This window comes from Didymella exigua, assembly GCF_010094145.1.
Source record: "Didymella exigua CBS 183.55 unplaced genomic scaffold M421scaffold_34, whole genome shotgun sequence".
In the NCBI taxonomy this organism is placed as follows: domain Eukaryota; kingdom Fungi; phylum Ascomycota; class Dothideomycetes; order Pleosporales; family Didymellaceae; genus Didymella; species Didymella exigua.
In genome coordinates this window covers 244,323-261,189 of record NW_022984808.1, presented here as the reverse complement: position 1 = coordinate 261,189, position 16,867 = coordinate 244,323, and the positions used below count along the sequence as shown (strand labels likewise).

At 56.9% G+C, this 16,867-nt stretch overlaps 5 protein-coding genes across 5 annotated transcripts; 3 read left to right on the top strand and 2 right to left on the bottom strand.

The window, feature by feature from the left end:
- Positions 1–538: 538 nt before the first annotated feature.
- Positions 539–1,410, top strand: M421DRAFT_95099 (uncharacterized protein; the record flags this gene model as incomplete). Its single annotated transcript, XM_033598272.1, has 2 exons — positions 539–595; positions 784–1,410. 2 exons carry the CDS (start codon positions 539–541, stop codon positions 1,408–1,410), a joined length of 684 nt encoding a protein of 227 aa, XP_033445208.1.
- Positions 1,411–1,837: 427 nt separating this feature from the next.
- M421DRAFT_8396 (protein STU1) lies at positions 1,838–5,464 on the bottom strand (the record flags this gene model as incomplete). Its single annotated transcript, XM_033597557.1, has 2 exons — positions 1,838–3,902; positions 3,954–5,464. 2 exons carry the CDS (start codon positions 5,462–5,464, stop codon positions 1,838–1,840), a joined length of 3,576 nt encoding a protein of 1,191 aa, XP_033445207.1.
- Positions 5,465–5,865: 401 nt separating this feature from the next.
- M421DRAFT_270060 (Thi4-domain-containing protein) lies at positions 5,866–7,567 on the bottom strand. Its single transcript, XM_033588782.1, has 3 exons — positions 7,170–7,567; positions 6,665–7,120; positions 5,866–6,614 (listed from the first exon to the last, which is right to left on the bottom strand). Exons 1-3 carry the CDS (start codon positions 7,366–7,368, stop codon positions 6,268–6,270), a joined length of 1,002 nt encoding a protein of 333 aa, XP_033445206.1. The 5' UTR covers positions 7,369–7,567; the 3' UTR covers positions 5,866–6,267.
- Positions 7,568–7,976: 409 nt separating this feature from the next.
- M421DRAFT_270049 (uncharacterized protein) lies at positions 7,977–8,364 on the top strand. The gene has a single exon (XM_033588781.1). The coding sequence runs from the start codon at positions 8,027–8,029 to the stop codon at positions 8,297–8,299; it is 273 nt and encodes a 90-aa protein (XP_033445205.1). The 5' UTR covers positions 7,977–8,026; the 3' UTR covers positions 8,300–8,364.
- Positions 8,365–10,324: 1,960 nt separating this feature from the next.
- Positions 10,325–15,666, top strand: M421DRAFT_71447 (rho-type GTPase-activating protein 2; the record flags this gene model as incomplete). Its single annotated transcript, XM_033596789.1, has 9 exons — positions 10,325–10,414; positions 10,465–10,495; positions 10,573–11,127; positions 11,191–12,329; positions 12,372–13,785; positions 13,836–13,969; positions 14,020–14,162; positions 15,178–15,582; positions 15,633–15,666. The coding sequence occupies 9 exons, from the start codon at positions 10,325–10,327 to the stop codon at positions 15,664–15,666; spliced, it is 3,945 nt and encodes a 1,314-aa protein (XP_033445204.1).
- Positions 15,667–16,867: the final 1,201 nt, after the last annotated feature.

Genomic DNA, 16,867 nt, shown 5'->3' with positions numbered 1-16,867 from the left:
TTCTTTAGGCATTTTTTTCGGTGCTCAATCGGCGATTCAACCCGATGCAGACGACCGCAACGGCTCACTCGCATCGATCCCATGTATGATGATACATGCTGTGCTGGCGAGCAGGCGCCGCCGTCGAACCGCAGGTCTCGTGAAAATCATCGCTGAAGACTTGCATCCGGTGTTTCCAACCACATGCGAGCTTTACTACTCTACGAATAGATACGCGATTGTCTGTATACTGGCAAACATTCCTCAAGACGGACAACCGCGCGAGCTCACAGTTTCCTATCGCACATATGACGTATGGGTGCTTCCGGAGCGCAGACTATGCTTCATGCACGGTAGTTTAAAACCCAGCCACATGGACAGCACGACCCTACGGTTGTCGACCCACGCCCCACAGGACCCGCAAACGACTCCTTCGGCCCAGACTCAAACGCAGCTCACCTCCTCTCTGAGGTCATCATCTTACGCCAGCTTCCGCTACATACAGATCGCCACTCAGCCGACTTCATCCCTATCTCTTCCCAGCTTGCTTTGCGACAGCATGCTTCCATCTGTGAGCGTTTATAGCCAGACTGGAGTGCTTCCAATTGAACGGGAGGTATGTAGGGGGGGCGTGTGACACTGGTCACATTGGCCACACTGGAATGTCGCGTCGTCTTCCTGAAGACATGGCTGTCCGGCACAGCAGTGAGCTTGCCAGATTGACATGTGCATGTTGAGGCAATTTCACCAAAGTTCAGCAGGAGGGAGAAGTACAAGCTGTGATCGTGAGATGTACAAATCCAGGCTGGAAGTATCGGCTGTGTACAAACAGCGACTGAGGTCGTGGATTTCATCAACACCACGTCACAGTCGGCCCTTCTTCACGATGCGTTGCACAGGAACGCGCACACGGGGCTGTTCTTCGTGTGGTGCATGACGTTCCGCGGACGTGCAAAACCATGTACGGGCGTCGGGATACTTTGCGAGCCCCCAGCTAATCGGAATCTCACACTCACAAGGGGACTGCACATCGCGAAGCATAAGCAACGGCGACCCCAGGATGCAGCCGTTCATTCTCTTAGCCATGACATGCCTATCAATGGTATCCTCATGGACGCTGTACGTCAACCCAGTATCCCCAATCGACCTGCTCCCCTCCTGCGCTCGCCCAACCCACCAGCCGTGCTCAAATCGCCACTGACCCACCAGCGACCGATACAACCTGCCCAACTGCGAAGGCGATCGCTCAGTCGCGGCGTCCGTCGGCACTGCGCCGCGGTCTCCGCACTGCCTCGACGGCCCGGGGGCATCTTTCTACCTGCGGGATATGCCGTCGGGAATCACGGTCGAGTCGTGGTCGGGGCCGGGTTGCACGGGGGTGTTGACGGAGTGGAAGAGCCGGTCGCACACTTGTTTCAATGCGACTTATGAGAGCCTGGGGTTTGAGGCCTCGTGTAAGAACGGGGTTCGCAAGGTGTGGGGGCTGGGGTGTTATTTTGGGTAGATGCTGTATCGAGAGTGGATGATAGTCACGAGAAAGAGAGGGAGGGTTGAACAGGGTCGGGAGTGGGCGATGTTTGAAAGTTGCATTAAAAGACTACGCGTAGATCCTGAATGTCGGACAAGTAGTGTTGAGCGTTGATACAATAGCGACCCAAGACCCCGACCGAGATTGATTGAAAAGGGAACAAGGAAGTGACTATCGATGACCCAAGCCTGCTTTTCACAAACGCCGTTTGCAACACCACCCAGCTCCGTGTGTATGTACCGGGTCTAAAGATCAAAAAAGCTCCTCCTCCCAGATGCGCTCCTCGATGGGCGTCAACTCGCCCCCAAGCTTGCAAGGCGAGACGGCTCTCTAAGCCTTCTGCTTCTTCGCGAGATAGTATGTGAGCAAGTTGAGCTGCTGCTCTCCCGCGCCAGCAACAGCCTCCCAGAAAGCCTTGTGGTCGCCGCCTGGGCCAACGATGCGCTCGTGCAGTCCAACACAAAAGTCAATGTTTGCCTTGCGAATGTCCGCGTCAGTGTCCTCCATGCACCTGACTGCCAGCTTGCCCAAGCGGTGTGTCTGCTCTTGTGACAGAACGACGTTCTTGCTGCTTGAGATCTCGACCAGACTTGCGAGGGTGCGAAGTGACATGGTCGTGGTGCGTGTGCTGTTGGCGGCAGGGTCGGAGCCGGACGAGGCGGGCATGCCTTCAATAAGGGCAAGGACTGCGTTCAGGCAGTCCGAGACTTGACCATAGCGGACAATCTCGTTGGCGGTGGCCTCCATATCGCCTGCAATGTGCGAAGTGTTCTCATGCTGCGCCTTGGCCTGCAAAATGGTGGTGAGAACGCGGGCGAAGTACTTTGCTGTCTCTTTTCGGTACAGAGACAGCATGGCGCGGATGGTCGCCAAAGCTTGGCTCTTGCAGGAGCCGGCCTTGATTGCGGGGAGCTTGAGCTGCTCAGTAGGCGTCTGGAAATACTCGAGACATGCGACAAGCAGTCTGCCAAAGACCTCGTCGTTTGGCCCCCAGATCTCCTGACCTGACTTGATGGCATCCTGGATCTTGCGGAACATGCCAGCATCGACTGTACGTCCCTCGATCTTCTTAAGAGCGCTGGCGAGCAGTTGTCTGTTCTTTAGAGTCTCCGGGCTGTTTGCATCGGCGTTCTCGGTGTGCATCACACTTCCTGTGCTGGTAGTCTTGAGGTGGCCTCTGTCGCGCTCTTCGGCCCCTGAGCCCGCTATCGAGTCGCCATTGCTATCAATGCTGGGCTGTCGCTCGTTGCTCCTCTCGTTGATGGGAAGCTCTCCGAGTACTGGTGTGTCCACTTCTTGATCTGCCGTCGATGGCTCGTCACCAGCGCAGGAGTCTTCGTACACCTCGACTTCTTCTGGCGCAGTTCGATCTGGGGATTGCTGGCGAGGACTCTGTACTGGCAGGAGGCTTGGGCCCAGCGTCGAGGCTGCTTGCGGGCTGGGTACCGGTATTCGACCTCCAGATGGGCTGGACTTGGGGGGCGTGCTCTGCACCCTTTGCGATGTTGGGCGCGCTAGGTTGGGCACAAGCATCGTAAAGTTGTCCTCGTCCATGTCGAGCGCAACGCTGTCGACAGAAGCACGCTTGTCCATGCCGTTCCTCTGTCGGAAAGGCATGGTGCCGTCATGGTGGCTCTGTGATCGGATGAACGGCTTCACCATTGTCAGGTCCTCATCCTTGTGAAGAGTGGCCACAGGACTCCCTCGCGACCCCATGCTTGGGTTCTTCCTGTGTGTTGCTGTGCGCCCCGTGTCCACCCTGGACTTGCTACGCACCGGGCTGACGGTGGGGCTCTGTTGTGCTTGTGACCGAGGGCGGGCTGTGCTCGAAGCCGCAGGTCCGACTGACTTCTTCAGCGACTTGACGGCTGGTGTCCTCTCTGGTGTTGTCGTCGTCGACGGTGTGATTTTGGTCTGTCGCGAAGCGTATGGGTCTGCTGTCTTTGGCCTGTTCAGCTCAGGTCGTCGGATGGGTCGTCGCACCGTGCCGCTCATCAACGAACCAGTGCTAGTGCCTGTCGAGCTCTTCAAAGCGGACTTGGTGGCTTCGCCCGACATGGCAGACGGTGGTCGAGACGGCCCGTTGGACGCCGTTGAAGTGTTGGACATTGTCCTTGGTCCAACACCAAGCGACTTGCTCGACAGTGATCTTGGTGTCTCGTAGCTGGCCGCAGCCGAGCTGGGTCGATCAGCAACTCCCTTGGACGCTGCTAGCTTTGCCCGTCGCTGCTCTGCAATCTTCTCCTTCAAGCTTGTCCTGGCAGCGCTGGGCCCGACGGATCTTGAGAACGACGGTGCGACGGTGCTGGTCTGCGACGGTGCTAGCGATGTGTTGGGGTTGTTCGGGTCCCGGTCGAGACCGGTCTTCTCGCGCTTCTCGAGCGTTTCGTACATGCTGTCGTCAGGATCAGTGGCTGTGTTCAAATCTCTGCCAAGGTAGACTTACGCTTCGGCCTTCTGGGGCCACACCAGAGCAAAGGTCCAGTACGTGCTTCGGTACGACTCGCGCACCTTGGGATTGGCATCTGCCAGTCCCCTTTTCAGGATCTTGTCGAAGCTGTCCAGCCCTCCTGAGTGGTCAATGTGCGACTTGTGTTTGCGGATGAGCGTCTTCACCCAGCCGGCCGAGAAGATGCGGGGCTGGACGTTCTTGTCCTGCGAGGCGAACTGGACGTGCTGCAGGACACGATTGTTGAACGACACGTGCGAGAGCAGGGCGTCGACCGTGGCGTTGCCGTTCTGGGCGGCAATGTTCTTGGTGGCAGCGCACATCTTGATGAAGGCCTGCAGCAGGATCTCGACCCACGAGTCGATCGCGGGCCCAACTGTGCGTGCGAGCTCCTGCACAAGCTGACAGCCATTGGTCGACATGGTGGTGCGCAGGGTGTTGGCCACCTTCAGGATGCCGTCCCGCAGCGAGGCCATGCCGGCCATGAAGGCGGCGTGGAACTCGGTGGGCGCGTTGCCCTTGAGTATGCGCCGCAGCTTCAGCGTGTTCTTGTCGCGCGCGAGCCAGTTCTGCTCGCTCTCCCGGCCCTCGAACGGCGGGGCCATGTCGCGGAACATGTCCTCGAGCTCGCGCTGCGTGTAGACGTGGATGGGGTCCATGGAGACCGTCTCGGCGGGCGGCGGCTGCTCGGCGGCCAGGCTGTCGGCGAGGCCCGCGTCAGGCAGCAGCGACGGCAGCGTCTTTGCGCGGGCCGTCGGCAGGGGGCGCTCGCGGACAGGGGCGGGCGGCGCGTCGTGGCGGTCGTCGGCGGCGGCGCCCGCCGCCGCCGCGGGGTCGAGGTGGGCGGTGATGTAGGCGACGGTGGCCTTGCGCACGCCGTGGACGGCCAGCTGCTTCTGCAGGTTGACCTGGGCTTTGCCCGGCGCCGTCTGGAACAGCGACACGATGGCTGTCTTGGCGACGGTGCGCACGTCCGGGTCGGCGTCCTCGCAGTTGGCGACCAGCTGGTTGACGTAGGTGCGGAACGGCAGGCCGTGGCTCTGGTTCATCGTGACCAGCCAGGACATGGCCGTCTCCTTTGCGCGCGGGTTGCTGCCGGCCATGGCGCCGTGCACGCCCGCGTCGAGCTCGGCGTGACAGTACGGGTACAGCTCGACGAGCAGGGCCGAGGCGGCGCTGCGGTGGGCTTCGCGCGCGTTGCCTAGGTGGTCCAGCAGGATCGGGACCAGCAGCTGCGCGTGCGCCGCCATGGTGTGCGTCTCCTTCTGCAGCGCCAGCCGCTTGATCAGGTGGCTGAGCGTCGAGAATCCCGCAGCCACGAGCTGCGCCGACGTCTTGTCGCCAATGGCGGTGCGGATGCACTCGAGGATTGCGTCCTGGCAGCTCTCGGGCACGCGCTGGTGCTTGATGCTGGACTTGAGGCTGCCAAACAGGTCCAGTCGCCGGTCCACGTTGGTCGACGCCTGCTTCTTCAGCGCCGCGAGCAGGGCGGCCGTCTGCTCCTCCATGGTGGGCAAGGGTGAGCCACGTCAAGGACTTCTGGGAGCGGTTGTTGGGTGCAGTGTCTGGCTCAGCGGGGCATTATTGTCTACTTTGCTTGTCAGATGCCGTGTTTTCGGCCCCGTCGCTGCGTTGTTTACGCAGCGACGGATCCCTGTCGCCCAAACTCCGCCGCGGCGCGGCTAGCGCCCTGTGGAACGGGAGAAGGCCATCACCCACGCAACCGTGCTTCGATGCCCCTCTCGTGGTTCGTGGTTCATCATGCAGTACTGAGTGGGAGGCCCTGTGCGCTCGTGGGTAGGCCGTAGACTCCAATTCCACTCGGTGTCGGATGTCAGCCCAGTGCTCCTCGTTGCCCGTTGTCCACGATGCTGTTTGTTTATTCTTGTCTCTGCAGACACTTCCGTGGCCACGGCAACAGCACAACCACAACAAGGCCGCAGCCGTGCTTGTGTACGCGTCTGGAAAAAACCACTGAAATACGTCACAAGCAGCAAGCATCCCCCTGCCGTCAATCGTGAGCCAGGCACTCTCCCGTGCAACCCCGCTCTCGAGTGCGACCTCAACAAAGAACATATTCGCGCACCGTTCCAAAATGGCCAAGGGTACAGCATGGCTGCATGGCTGCATGGCTGCATGGCTGCATGGCTGCATGGCTGCATGGCTGCATGGCTGGCATGGCTGACATGGCTGACGTGCGCTAGGCGTCAGTCGATGAACAGGCGTCAGTCGATGAACAACAGCATCCATGTGAACGAGTGAGGGTGTTTATTGCAGCTGGAAGTCTACCTGATCGTACCAAGCAACCGCGCTACTCCGCGTTCTGCGCGTTCCTCTCGTCCCAGACATTGAGGGCTTCCTCGGCAGCCTTGACACCACTGAGTGCCATGGCGCCGAATGTGGGGCCCATGCGGTTGGCACCGTCGACCTCACTGAGCTCCATGCCGCCAACAATCAGGCCAGGCACGATTTCACGAGTGCGCTTGACAATCGCGTCCTCGGCAGTGCGCATGTCCAGACCGCGCATCCCGCCCAGCCTCTCGATCTGCTGCATGCTGACCAGACGCTTAACGCAGAAGGCACCAAACGGACCGTCGTGGCCGGTTGTCGAGATGACGAGGGGCGCGTTGATGGTGTTGGGGTCCATGCAGGACTGGTCTGGGACTACGTTAGGGAGACATTAGGTCACGCGGAATGTACAGGCGTACCGTCATGGTGCATAGAGACCAGGGTCCAGTTGGTGACGACACCGGCAATGCGCACAGCATTGGGGTCCTCCGGGGTGGGCGCAGGGCGGGTGATCAAGTCCTCGACAGTGGTAGCGTTGAAGAGCTTGACGTTGGGGAACTGGAGCACCTTGCTCAAGAGAGTGGACGTGAACAGCGCAGCGTGCTTGACAGTGACCCAGTCGCCATCGTCCTCGTACGGGACACCGAGCTCGTTGAGAAAGAGCTGGGCAGGCTTGCGCATGACCATGGCACTGAAGAGCTGGCCACCGAGCCACGCGCCGCCGCCAGGAGCGACGCCAGCTTCGATGATGGCGATCTTGAGGTCAGGACGCTTGGATGCGAGCATGAAAGCAGTAGAGAGACCGCAAGATCCCGCGCCGACGATGACAATGTCAGACTCGGCGTAGGTGTCAAGATCCTTGAAGTAGCGACGGGCTGTACATCGTCAGCTGACTGCATGATGATACCCTTGGGGAAGACATACTCATAGCCCTAGAGACCTGGCTCTCACGGATGGGAGCGAACGTAAAGTTGTCCCAGTTCTTCTCAAAATCGGCGACGGTCTTTGCCTGACCACCCTGCCCGACAGAAGCGACCTTGACGGCCAGGTTCTTCTTGAGACCTACACCGTTTCCGAGAACGGCAGGAGCGGGAGACTCGAAGATGGCAGCTGGGGGGGACATGTTGTCGAGAGTTGTTGATCACGGATTGAAACCTGCCACAGGTTAAGTCTGTTCTGCACAGGGGGCAAGCATGATCCTTCCGCTGGTATTATCCAGGTCAAGTTGAAACCGTATAATCTCAGAACGAATCCAGAGGTCCCCTGCCCTTCTATCTGATCATCCGCGTAGGGTATGACATGAGCGGTAGGAGGCCTCCAGAAACGAACACCGGTTCATGCAGTATACTTATTGTTTCAGTATACTTTGCATTGAAAGTACCTTGAGGTGAGGATAACGCCCGCTGATGGACCGCATCTTGCATGGCGGCTGCCATACTTGTGGTGGGTACCTGCATCATAGTCAGTACGTTCCCTGCATCCCAGACAAGGTGAGTGGAGGAGTACGGATGGTAATTCGATGAGAAGATCGAGGGATGCATCGAAAGAAGTCCAGGAAGAGGAGCTGGTTAAATAGATGTACCCATCCCACGTCTTGCGTCCATGTTTAGCCTCGTTCAACCGTCGAAGTGGGGTATTGGTTGTACCTAGCTCCTGCAGCTCAACAGCCCCACCGTTGACCCGTCTCCGCCAACGTCCTATTCGAGGAATAAATGCACGCTGATGTAAAGACTCGCAACTCACAACGCGAGGTGCAATTTTGGGGTTACCTGTCCCGGCTGATGCTTGGGCGTTGGGGAGTCATCGGTGAGCTGCTGGCACTGTGTCTTGTAGCGGCGAACGACTGTCAGCGAACGCAAAGGCGTGCATCTAAGCCTTGTACCTTGAAGAGACGGAGAAACAAGAATGAAAGATGGAAGCCTTTCGAAATGAGCTTTCGAGCATCCTACTTAGACACTTTAGCTTTCACAATGGAGATCAAGGAGTCTGAAATAACAGGACGTTACACATGTTACTTGAGGCGAGATTCGAGAAGAGGTGAGTTTATCAATTAAACCTTCCACGGTAGGGGGCAGTACAAATGCACCCAGAGAGTGCGTTGTCATGTTCAACGGCCTCCACGAATATTTGCACATGCCTTTCCGCGGAGGTCTTGGGTACACGAGGGTCCGTACCGTCTTTCTTCAACTCGCACATGTAGCAAAACATCAGATCGTTGAGGCATATGCCAGAAAATTGCTGAATAGCTGCTGCAGGGTCAGTAGTTGGAGATTGATCCAGGTGGATCTGAACTTCAGCAACATGCAAGGTCGAAAGGGGTCAACTAGAGGTGCGGTCGTCGAGTTGTGGGGAGAGCGCTCGTGCTCATATTGAGGATTATGCAGACATCTCCTCGCATGCCAAGGTATGATGATACCTATACCTAACCGGCGTGCATCTGGAAGTGCGAAGGTCTGGAATCTAGCTATCTCAATAGATCGACGACCTCTCTGGGGCTCCTCATTTCCAGGACATTACGGCACAGCTCCTTCATTTGCAGTCATGCTACTTGTCACGTATTATTCGAGTGTGTCCTAGATATAGCTGTACAACAAGATGAGGCTCGATGTCCGTAGTGGTAGCGCTGCGCGCTTGTTACTGCGATCGTCAGCATGATCGTTTCGTTCTCCATCCGGCAGCAAGAACCGGCAGCGCGGCTTCTTTGAGGTGCCGTTCGGTACCATGAAACGCGTCTGAGCGCGACCCTCTGTCATTCCCGCTCGTCTCAGGGTCGTGATTTGACGAGGGAGATGAGGTCAAACGAATTTGTGCTAGATGGGAGTACGATTTCGGACACAGTCTTCTCTTCACACTGTTTGCTCAGGTACCCGACGCCTGGGGATTAAAGGATGAGGCTCTCTGGCCGCAGTGGTACTGCTTGCGTCACCTTCTTATGTATCGATGAGCGTTGCGTGTCTGACGAGGCATACACGTGTAGAGCAGCGTAGCGTTGCAATGCTCTGAGTTGGGGTCTGAAACACGCCTTATTTGCGTGCGGGCTGTGCTGTCGGTCGACGGACCAATGCATCTGACGGTGACTGACATGTGTCAGACGGTCAGCACGCTGGCCGCGTACCTGCATTTGTGCATCGTTCATGAGGGGACGTGAGCTGAGGTTGGAGCAGATCTCTGGTGAGTGGCCTGCAAATCCGCCTTTCTATTTTCAGATGGATTCACCCCTCCGCAGCGGGCGGATAAACGCCAGTTTGAAAGCAGGTCTGTCGATCCTTTGCTGCCATGAATCGCCGTCCCGTGTGTCGCAATATCGAAAGAGTGATGGGCGTCGCATTAGGTATTGCGCTGAATCGCGAAAGCGTTTCCCGTGATAGAGGGAGGGCTAGCATAGATTGGGTCTAATGATGTGGGGTGAGCCTAAGGATTCGTGGCCAGCCAACTTTGAAACACTCCTCCCAAGACCCTTGACGTGGTAGAGTGGCCCTGCGGCTGAGGTTGTGCGTGGTGAGAAGCCACTCGCAGTCTTCCAGCGACATTCCCTGCAGCCCTCTCTGCTCTCTGTGTACTGCAATTGTGTTGCAACGTTTCCACGACTCGAGGGGTTGATCTGCAGAGGCGCCCCGAAGCTGCACGTCCACTTTCACGCCGCCAGCAAGCCTGGCGCAGGTCCAGCGACAGCGCGAAGTCTGTGCATCCGCGATTACCAGCGACTAGCAGTTGCGAGATCCAAGGGTCCCGCTCCAGGGCTTGGTATTAGCGGCGCGCTCTCCTCAGGCTACCACATATCGCCAACCTCACTTGCCACAAAGCCCTCTCGCCTCAAGTGCGCTGCAGCTGGAGCCCACACACTGTTGCTGTTGTCGTTGTCGCCGCCGCGTGTGCATTGTCGCTGACGCCATGCCCGGTGTTGACAGCAGGACCTAGACCTTTCTCACCTTCATATCCGCTTGCTCGCCTTCGCAGCTGAGCCCGTTCGCTCGACCCTGATATTCACCGCCAAACGACCACAATCGCGCCCCGCCTGTTCGCTACCACCGCCATCTTTCTTCTCCACGACCACGCTCACACACCCCCCCGCGCCCACCATGGACTCGCCTGGTGGCTACCCCGAGTCGCTGCTCGACCAGGACGGCGACCAAGACGATGTGGTCTACCCCTGCAAGGGCTGTGGAGAGGTAATCGCAGTTGTCTCGAGTCGCACTGTTCTTGCTAATAACGGTCTCAGATTCTGGAGGAGGGTAAAGCCTTCGAGCTCGGTACGCCTGCCCACCACACCCCCCGCGTGCCTTCCAGCGCACTCGCCCGCCCAAACGTACATGCTGACAATGCAAAGCTGGTAATAGATGGCACATCGACTGCTTCCGTTGCAACACCTGCGGCACGCTCCTCGACTCGGACGCCAACCTGCTCCTCCTTGGAGACGGATCCCTGATCTGCAACAACTGCACGTACAGCTGCAACCACTGCGGCAACAAGATTGAGGACCTAGCTATCTTGACCGGTGACCAGGCCTTCTGCGCGAATTGCTTCAGATGCAGGAATTGCAAGCGCAAGATCGAGAACCTACGCTATGCGCGCACATCGCAGGGCATTTTCTGCATGTCTTGCCATGAGTCGCTAATGGCGCGACGTCGAAAGAAATCCAAAAAGCCTCCAGCACCAGCAGCACCGAAAGTCGACAAGTCCCTTCCAGCACTCCCGCCCCAGTTTGATGAGCAGCAGTCGCAGCGCAGCGGTTTCACGCCTGATGTTGAAACGCCTTCTGATGTGTTCTCTGAACCGACGACCGCTGATGCTTCTCCCAGGCCTTCCCAACCCAGAAGGGGCGACTCATCTTCTAACTTCAGGCGCGATGCTTCCCCAGCAGCGGCAGACTCCACGCGCAGAGGTTGGTTTTCCACTGCAACACTCAACATGCGTAAAAATGAAGCTGACCATTGCTACTGCGTAGACAACATACTTCTCCCAGCTACAACTTACAACAAAGAGCACAAGCACTCCGAGTCCGACACGGGCGACGATGGCATCATGCTTCCCTTCGCGCTCGATCCGAACCCTGCGCCTGGGCCTTCACCCCTTAATCGAGCCAGCAGGCAGTTCCCCGACCGAACAATGGGCTCCGGCTCAACAGCAGGTGACGGAAAGAATGGTCGCGACTACTTCAACAGGCCAGCCGCTGATCCTCGCGATAAGCTGAAGGAGAACAACTCGAGGTCTGGTTCTGCTGAGCAACCTGCCCCAGCCAGCCCACATATTGCATTCCAAGAGAAGGGTAGACAACCCTCTGACCATGTAGTCAACACACTCAGGAAGCAGCGCGACACATCGAGCGAATCGCCGTCCCTCAACGAAAGGTCACGTAGCCAGCATGCTTCGCCGGCACCCCCTTCGGCACCTGACGCGTTCAAACTCCAAGAGGTGCCCAAAAATAAGAAGGCAGACGCTAGACGCAAATCTTCGGACAGCAGCGACTCTCTTCAACACCTCGGTTCGCCTAGCGCTGAGATGTCGTCGAGGCTCAGCAGACCTATGATGGAGCCTGCGTTTACATCGTCGCCCCCAGTTGGCGCACAGGACTCGCCTGAGACCGCATCTGGGTCATCCTTCAGCTCTACTCAACGCGTCGAGCGCCCCGCACGCGGAGACTCCTTGAGGCCTTCTGGCCCAATACAACCTGGAGACAGGGCTGGGCCTCCGCCAACAACTCCTACCATAGAGCACCCCAAACGAACTTCTTCGACACACGGTGCCTCTGCTCCTGTCAGTGCTGGTCTTGGTATTAGCAGTCCTCTCGAATCGTCCAGAGGCTTTTCGGATGTGCCTGTGCCGCCAGCCCGCTCAGCGGACAGGCGACCACGACCGACCGAAGATACCTTCACATCTCCGCGTGCCCCACCTCAGCCTCCAAGCGCGCACAAGGCCAGCGACTCTATCAGCAGTCTTCCCAGCGAGACGTCTCGAGATGCGTACGCACCTGGTAGTGGGCTTCCACGTTACAGCGCACAAGGTGATTTCTCAATGGATGAGGACTTTGCGCGTCTGCTTGGAAACCAGGACAAGGACGAGAAGGACGGTGGCGTCTTCCGACGTGTCTCGAACGCAGTTCACAAGCACGGACGTAGTCTTAGTGAGCGGGGTTCTGTCACTTCGCGGGGAGGTCACAAGAAGTGGCCCACGAACGGATCCATCGACATCAGCAGCCCTACCATTGCATCGCCCGACTCCAGAGAAGAGAGCGCCAATCTTCGTAACGAGTTACGACGCGCCCAGCAACGTATTGCAGAACTCGAAGCCGAGAAGAGTGGGTTGCAGGAGTCCATGCATAGCGCGGCAGACATCAAGCAAGCGAACACTGTGCTTCGTGAGAAGCGGAACACAATGGCCGTACTTGATACCCAGCGCGAGATGGTCATCCGGGAGCTTGAGATCATGACAGAGCATCTCAAACATGCCAAAGAGAGCAACGGCTCGATGAACATCAACCAGCTCAAGTCGGATATTCTCAAGGATTTCGCGAACTCCCTGCACAAGCTCAAGGATCAGCTAGGTAGTCAGATTGAGGATTTGATCTCTAAGAGGGCCGAGCTCACTGACGAGATCTCGAACCTCATCCAGATGAAGGACAAGGGCTTCCAAGAATACGAGTCCCTTACAGCGCAAAATGCCAAGCTTTCGGCAATGAACAGAGAGCTCGTTGAGAACATCCAGAAGACAATGAACAATAAGAAGGGCGCTCCACAGTTCGATACCGCAGCAAATGGGCTGGGAATCTACAACGCCCAGCACAAGGGCGGCAAGTCCGAACTCTCACTCGACACCCAATCACATGAACCATCTTTCCCTCACATTCACGATGGAGATAGCGAAGCAACCCTTGCCCAACCTCAAGTGGTCAACATTCGCAAGACTGGCAAGCCTACCAAGTTCTCCAAGTTCAAGAAGGGAGGTCAAGCCTTCACCACCAACGTTACCAAGGGATTCAAGGGAGCCTTCGGCTCTGAACAGAAGCAGGAGGAGTACAAGGACATCAAGGTTATCGGTACACCGTACGGGTCCGTTCACCAGCAACCGGACATAGCGTCGATGTCTAGCTCGTTGAAGAGCAAGGATGACCAGTCGCAGAAAGGCTGGTTCGGTGCCAGCGCTGTGAAGGGTGGCGCGATTAAGCCGACGAACGATCGCTTTAAGCACATGCAGGCCAACAACAGCAGCACCAACTTGGCTGCAGATGCCAGCACGGTGCTCTTTGGCTCCGACTTGTCAGCTCGTTGCGATTTCGAAAAGCAAATGATTCCTGGAGTCGTCACGCGTTGTATTTCCGAAGTTGAGCTTCGAGGTATGGATGTTGAGGGTGTGTACCGCAAGAGCGGAGGTAGCTCGCAGGTCAACCAGGTGCGAAGCGGCTTCGAGTCCAAGGAAGATTACGACATCTCCGACCCAGACCTCGATATCCACTCGGTTACATCGGCTCTGAAGAACTATTTCCGCAGGCTGCCTGTGCCGCTGATCACATTCGATGTGTATGATCAGTTCCTAGAAGCTGGCCGTTAGTATTCATTTCTGCTCTCAGCTAGGTCATGCTAATCAACTTCGTAGAACTTGAAGATCCTGCGGCTCAGGCCAAGGCTCTCGCGGAGGCTATCAAGGAGATTCCAAGGGCGCACCGGGATACACTGCAGTTCCTCGTCTTTCACTTGTCGCGAGTCATTGAGCATCAGGAGGAGAACTTGGTAAGTGAATGGCCTTACATGAACGGACAGCCTCACTAACACGCTCTCAGATGACACCACTCAACCTTGCTGTCGTGTTCGCGCCTACGATCATGCGTCCCATGGACATCCAGCGAGAGCTCAGCGACGTCCAACAGCAACGCGTTGCCGTTCAAGCTTTGTTGGAGAACTACAAGGATGTGTTTGGTGAAGAGTAAAGATTGTTTCTCATCAGTCCTTGGCTCACATTCTTTTCGCAGTGCATCATCGCGCTCGAGTCTGTGAGCTGTGTAGGCACGGGATCAGATACCAGTCGCGCGTTTCATGGAAAAAGCAACCCTCGTCAACTTCTCGGATCATGGCGCTCCAGACGGCTGCTGGGCTAGATTGCCTCTGCTGGATGCGCCCGGGCGTTTCGAACCGCAATCACGAAATCTATTCTCGTCGAGCGACTTCTTCCTGAAATTTGTCGTCTGTCATGTTATTCTTGTTCAGTCGTTACGAGTCGTTAGCGGAGGTGTCTTACAGCTTGGACAAAAGCCCTGCATGCGTGGCCACGTTCACGATTCTTGCTCATTCTTGTACAATACGGCGGTCGAAGGAGGACTCCCCTGCTTTGCCGCCAGGCGCATACGGATAACTTGAAGGTTGCCATGATACCCTTGAGGGTTCCTTATTGTGTCTTGACCGCGAGATAGCGCAAAGCATTGTTGCGTTGCATACAAACCACATACACTCCGATATGCTCTCTGTCAGACGTGATGTTCATCGGCAGGAGATGCTCGCATAATGTTGAATCTCCCTCGAATCGTGGTCGATCAGCCGAGGAAGCCGAGAAAAGTCCCGTTCCTGGCGGCGGGCGAGCTACTCGCGTTCGCGCTTGTGGTGCTTGCTAAAGTCAAATGACGTACGTCACGCGCTAAAACCCGGCCGACATGTGAGGGAGCTGCCAACTTCAGCGTCACACGATCGTCTCTTCCAGTTCCCCCATCAGCTCACCAGTTCTCCAACGACATCTCCATCTCGCTTTCTTGCAGACTCTCTGTTACTCACGCCCCTCAAATATCACCATGTCTTACGCCGACGTTGCTGCCAGCGGCCCCAAGCAGAGCCCCGAGGAGGTTAGTACATGTGAAAATCGACGACACTAGGCAATTGCTAATTGACGCGCAGGCGTAAGTCATCAGCACGACCAGTTAACAGAAGGTCTCAGACTGACAAGGATGCAGCCGCGCCCCTGCTGTCCCCCAGGTCGAGCACACGGAGGACTCCGTCTCCTCCCTCGTCGACGTCGACAGCCCGCACATCTCCTCGGTTCCCTCTGACTACGAATCGCAATCCGTGAAGACGGACACGCAGGCCGCCCGTCAGGAGCGCGAGGAGGAGATCAAGGAGGCCGCTAAGGAGATCCGCGACAGCGCCGCCGCCAAGAAGGATAAGGCCAAGGACAAGGCGAGGAAGAACGCCGACAACCCTGTCGTCTTGAGCAACGCCGTCGGCCTCGCTGTTGTCGCTACCGCTCTCAGCTTCGGCGCCTACAGGAAGTACAGCCGCGGCGAGCTGACCGGCAAGGTCGTCGCCGCCTGGGCTGGTGTTGTTGGGTTGTTCGGTCTTGGTGACTACTACGTCAGCCAGTAAGTCGCCTTTCTCGATCGCAATGCCGCGTGGAAGCTGACAATGATAGGTACTTCTTCAAGCGCTACCCTCCCAAGAACTAGGTCTCTTCTCGAAGATGCATCGTTCCAGAGCGTGGCTCAACAAGCTCGCGCTTGTGGTGCACGAGTTCATGGGATGAAACATGGTTACGGCATACGAGATCCACGTCCTGTCGAGGAAGCTTGACACGCACGGAGCCGCGCTTGAATCGAAACTTCGGTTTCGCTGCTTCACGCGTCAAGAGTCCGATCCATGGCAGATTCGACCGATTGTGCGATGACGATAAATTTTCCTTTGGCGGCAGTACTAGCAGGCATATGATTCTCTACTCGGTTGGTATAAGTCTGGGGTAGTTTGGTCTGCTCTTGTACATACATCACTATTCAATATACCCGTTCAGACATGATCTCGAAGAATCGTGGCGATGCGAGCGACCTATGAGCCAGTTTGTTGTCAGAGCTGCAAGGGCTGAACACAAGTATGCTCGCCCTGCTTGGTACGGCCTCTGACAACTGTCACAGATCGTCGATGCCGGTGTAGCACGCACCGCACGGTGCTTCATGAGATGCCATACATAGCGACCGTCAACCCTAACAAAGCCACAACAGGCTTGCCTTTCGGCACTGCCCCAGGCTCCACATGCCTCATCGAGGATTATGCAAAAGCGCGGCTCCACCGATAAGGTTTGAAGAACGTTCAGTGCGAGAGCATGCGCTGGCACCAACGATTCAGATAACACGGACTACGCGGCTGGTTGGGTGTTGATCCAGAATCGAACGATTTTCGGTGATCATTGGCTAGGAAGCTCTGCACATTTGTTCCGACATTCTGGAAAATTGCGCCAATAATTAATGTCGTGACTGTTGATTGGCCATGGGACTGCAAACCAACGTGAGCCTCAAAAAAGACTTGCTGGTTACTTTCTTCTGCTACGAGGCGCCTCGCAGATCGAAGAACGCCTTGCGTTCCGTTCGAGGTACGCGTCTCAGATTCCAGTGGTCATCGATGCACTGCCGCTGTCGCAGGTATATTCGCATGATCGGCACGATCACCCTCCCCATCCCAGCATGTTCCCTCGGTGCACATTCTTCCACACACACGTCCACGCGGAGGCCCTCGCTTTACAATGCATAGATATTTCCACTTTCAACAAGCTCACCCCAGCTTGCCACTTTTGCTTGGCATCTGTCGGTTTCAAGCCGTAAGCGCTATTGCGCCGTGAGTGGCTACTCTTTGCTGCACGTCTTCGGCGGTTAAAACGCG

Bases quoted from the DNA above. Each gene is read 5' to 3' on its own strand.
- M421DRAFT_270060 (XM_033588782.1), bottom strand. From the start codon at position 7,368: ATGTCCCCCCCAGCTGCCATCTTCGAGTCTCCCGCTCCTGCCGTTCTC. The intron at 7,121-7,169 runs GTATGTCTTCCC...GACGATGTACAG, and splicing joins CCAGGTCTCTAGGGCTATGA to CCCGTCGCTACTTCAAGGAT. The intron at 6,615-6,664 runs GTACGCCTGTAC...ACGTAGTCCCAG, and splicing joins GGTCTCTATGCACCATGACG to ACCAGTCCTGCATGGACCCC.
- M421DRAFT_270049 (XM_033588781.1), top strand. From the start codon at position 8,027: ATGCTTGGGCGTTGGGGAGTCATCGGTGAGCTGCTGGCACTGTGTCTT.